General features: G+C 32.1%; 1 protein-coding gene across 1 annotated transcript; it reads right to left on the bottom strand.

Moving 5' to 3' along the window:
* Nucleotides 1-2,581: 2,581 nt before the first annotated feature.
* Nucleotides 2,582-3,292, bottom strand: LOC149266715 (uncharacterized). The gene has a single exon (XM_089397255.1). It carries the CDS (start codon nucleotides 3,129-3,131, stop codon nucleotides 2,742-2,744), a length of 390 nt encoding a protein of 129 aa, XP_089253381.1. The 5' UTR covers nucleotides 3,132-3,292; the 3' UTR covers nucleotides 2,582-2,741.
* Between the last annotated feature and the right edge of the window lie 1,066 nt (nucleotides 3,293-4,358).

The raw sequence follows: 4,358 nt of genomic DNA, 5'->3' as shown, positions 1-4,358 counted from the left end.
TACATATTGATCTCCTAAAAAATGTACATTGGATGATTTTTTAATAGGTTTTACATGGTTTAATGCAACCCTCCTTCTACTTCAATAATATAAAAATATAGAATTTGAAGCACACATAAAAAGAAGGGAATGAATTTGAGAATGTAACGAAATATAAATAGCTTGTGGGAAGTCTTATCTACCTTACTACCACTAGACAATATATCTCATTTGTTATTGGGAATTTTTTTAGGTTTATGCAAAAGACTTGTGAAGTACATTAGTCTACTACAAAAACATTTCTAAAATACTTGAAGATAACTCAAGACTTCGAGACAATTGGAAAATTTGATTCAAATTTTAATGAGGATAAAGAAAATGTAGTATCGATATCATGAGATTGGATCAGTAGTTTCCTCATAGAGATCACAAGAATGCTTATATTTAATATATTATATAATAGAGGTCGAATATGTGACAAGCACATAAGAAACAAAGGAAATTGTGTGGTTTATGAAAATAATTGAAGTTTTTAAAGAAAAAAGTAAATTATACTCCTATTTTTGTTGACATGAAGACTTCCTGCAATCAAAGGAATTCCAAATTTCATAATCAAACCAAACAAATCAACACAAATTGTCATTTGGTCTGTATCATGTAGAGTTCAAGATTATTCATTTGATGCATTGTTCCACAAATGAAAAAGTTGTAGACACCTTCACCAAAATGCTTAAAAATATTTTGTTTGAAAAGTTCAAAACGCTGCTTAGGCTCACAAACACATTTTCAGCTTTGATGGAAATTGTTGAATACATAATCTTTCAAAATTCTTCTATCATAAAAAAATTAAATAACAATTTTTTTTACTGAAAAAATAAATATAAAATATACATAAAACTGTTGAAAAATAAAACCAAAAATCATCTCATTCTTATATTAATGTTAACTTATTTTAATGCAATATCTTTATATCACATATAAAATTCAAAGTTACATGATCTTTAAATTTCTATGATTTAAGTTTAAATTTTATATAATACTTCATGTTTATTAAAATTTAATAGAGAATGTTTTTAAAACTTCTCATATTATGAATTTAATGTTAAAATTTCTAAAATATAATTTAAAATTTGATATTAAATTTTATATAAAAACACTCGTACAACTTCATCTTTCTTAAAGATAATTCCTAACAGTTTTTTAAACTTTTCTTCCTAATAATAAAGGTAGGAAATTAATGGGAAGCACCTCGAATAATTCATAATTCCTCACCACACGTTGGAAAAAATACAAAACCTATTTTGGTCCCATTTCACCCCTCAAAAATTTAGCTCGAACTAATTTAATCAATATTCCATCCTCTTTGTTGCCATTTCAACCCCTAACAAATTTTGGTTCGATATAATTTCATGAACATTCGAGCCTCTTCCCTGCTTCGATGGGTCATAAAGTTTTATTGGATTCAAACGAAAAGATATAAAAATTCGCTAGCCATTATAAAGCTAAATTTTTTTCCGAAGGTTTTTATGAGTTTTTAAATGTTATGTTAGGTTTAAAATTCTAGTGTTTTAAAATTGTTTTTGTTTGGTTAAGAGTTTATTTTATTTAGATGTAAAGAAATATGTTAAACAAGTTAAATTTCAAGACTAGAATATCATGAGTGAAAATCTGCCCCCTTACGAATTCACCATTAATTATAACATTGTGGAGTATAATAAAGTAAACTGACATAATAATGTTAAAATAAAATGAGTGAAAATCTGCCTCCTTACAAATTCACCATTAATTATAACATTGTTAAGTATAATAAGGTAAATCGACCTAATAATGTTAAAATAAAATGTTATTACAGTTATTTAAATTAATCTAAAACTCTTAATTAAGAGGTATTGTTATATTATTAAGGATGAGAAAGAAAACTCTAAGAAGAAAAAATTAAAAGGTTTAAAAATTAATAAAATATAAAATATTTTAAAATATAATAAATAAGGAAAAAAAATAGAATTGAAGTAATATAATAAGTAAAAATAAATTTAGAGACAACCAAGAAAATGTCAATTTAGATAATTTTCTTTATATAATTTAAATAATTTTGTTTATACGACTATCTAAAATCTTCACTAGCTATCCCCTAATATAGATTATAAGTTGATGTCTAATAATGGTGATAGTCACATAACATTGTCACTATTCACGAGAATTAGTAATTATCAAGAAAAATGGTATTACTATTTGGTTAAGGTGCAATGTTACGAAATTTGTGTCATGTTAACGTAATATTAAGAATATAATGCTCAAGTCACATCAACTGTTGCAGTTTATGTCATGTTAACGTAATTTTAAGAATATAATGCTCAATTCAATATCGATTGTTCGGGTTTCATTAAGACATGTGTTTTTGCTTTCCACATTAACCAAAGATTTGTTTCATTGATCAACTGTTAAATGCCCAATCAGAAGCTCTGAATAAGATTTCTTTTACGTACTAGAAAAACTTGATACAACTGTTAAATGCGCAATCTGAAGCTCTGAATAAAAACTTATCATAATTCAGATAGAAGCTCTGAATAAAAGTTTTATAACAGAAATAAAGAAAGAATACTTAAATAAAAATAATTCTACAATTAAAAAAAAAGGCTAGCGAATACAGTGGCCATCTACTCTGTCGAACCAAACCAGATTGGAATCATAGAAAGGAAAAAGAAGAGCAGAAATATTCATCGCATCTAATCTAAGCTAATGAGAACGACCCATGATAAAGATTAAAGGATGAAGACGGCTCCTCCAACCAAGGCAGTTCCAAATATAGCCAGTTTTTTCAGACTAGGGGTAGTGACAACCCCGCTGTTGCTGTTTTTTGACGAAGCGATTGCTGGGCCTTTAGCCGAAGGGCTAGGTGCTGGAGTTTGAGCCGAGGGAGAGGTGGCTGAGGATGCTGGAGTGGCGACTTTAGAAGGAGCAGACGCAGGAGAAGAAACAGTTGGGGCAGTGGGAGTAGGAGCAGAAGCGGGGGACGCCGCCGTTGGAGATTGAACTGGCGACGCCTTGGTTCTTCCTGCCTTCGGCGACAGTGCCGTTGCTGGTGCGGAAGAGGCTGAGCTCATCAATCCCAAAACAGCAACGAAGCAGAAAATTGCACTGAATCGGCCCATCTTGTCTGCTGATTGTTGTTGACGAATGAAAATGCAAATTCCTGTAGAAACAGAAACTCTACGAAATCGATCTGAAAAATTAAAACAATGACTAGCCCAGGAAGAGTAAAATACCTTACAGAGAGAATAGGACAGAAGGCAGGGAGTTGTGTATGGAAGGCTCGATGTAATATATTATATCGGTAGTGCCACCACCACCACGAATGATACTTTTTAATTACTGCACCACGCGTTGCGGGCCACGTCTAACTGATTTCGAGCTGGCCGTGTCCCTACTCAACAGCCTGTCGTCGACCGTCGACCTTGCTTGTATGAGCTGGATTGCAGCCCGCTATTTCATCAGAACGTACACGTTGATAGCGAGAGTGAACCTTTAGGCACTCGCTGATGCCGTAGTTTAATGGAAAAGTCATGAAGATGGGAAGTCCGTCTGGAGTTTGGACATCACCCTCAAACTCTGGCTGGACAAGTACCCGCCGTTTGATAAAGCCGTGGGCTTCCGAAGTCTTGCCAAATTTGGTGCAAATTACAAGGTTCTATTAGGTAAATTGGGTTGAGAAGTTAAGTTTAGTTTTTAGGGAAAGGTAGTGTTATCCTTCTGATTATAATCTTTTTTATTAATTATATAAATAAGATTCTTCATTAATGTGAATAAAGTAATATATTTTATATGTTTAAAATAAAAAGTTATAATAATTAATTAAATTATAATTTTATTTTAAATTATTATTATTAACAAGTGTTGTTATGGAGGGAGAGATGGTGATCTAGAGCGGTGCTAGGGTTTTGAACTATGTTGTTATGAAAGTGATTGTCGCTGATAACAAGGACTCTGGAGAATTTTACAAAAGGTGGTGAGAGCATCTAGATTTGGTCCTCTGTAATCACAAGCGTGATGGCACAAGGAATCGAGACGTCATGGTTTTGTTTGGAGAGTCGTGGATTTATTTGAGTCAAAAATTACGTGAAGGTACTTGCAATGGATTTATGTCTCAGATTTGTAATTGCAGCGGAACATTGAGACTACAGAGCTGAAGAGTTATATTTTTGTTTGGTTAGGCCTAACATACATAGATCCATGGAATGATGAAGTTGTTTATGCATGGAAGTTGTCTACATAGGGGAGTCTTATGCCACACATCCTCAATGTCATTTAATGCAGCTGAAAGAAACACTGCTTTTTCTAGGAGTTTGATAGTGGGTCTAATTTGGGGCTGGAGGCACTAA

Source organism: Pinus tabuliformis, chromosome 6 (genome assembly GCF_031772625.1).
Source record: "Pinus tabuliformis cultivar Carrire ecotype Pingquan chromosome 6, CPIR1, whole genome shotgun sequence".
NCBI classification, from domain to species: domain Eukaryota; kingdom Viridiplantae; phylum Streptophyta; class Pinopsida; order Pinales; family Pinaceae; genus Pinus; species Pinus tabuliformis.
The sequence above is the reverse complement of the archived record's forward strand: the minus strand, read 5'-3'. Positions and strand labels throughout refer to the sequence as shown.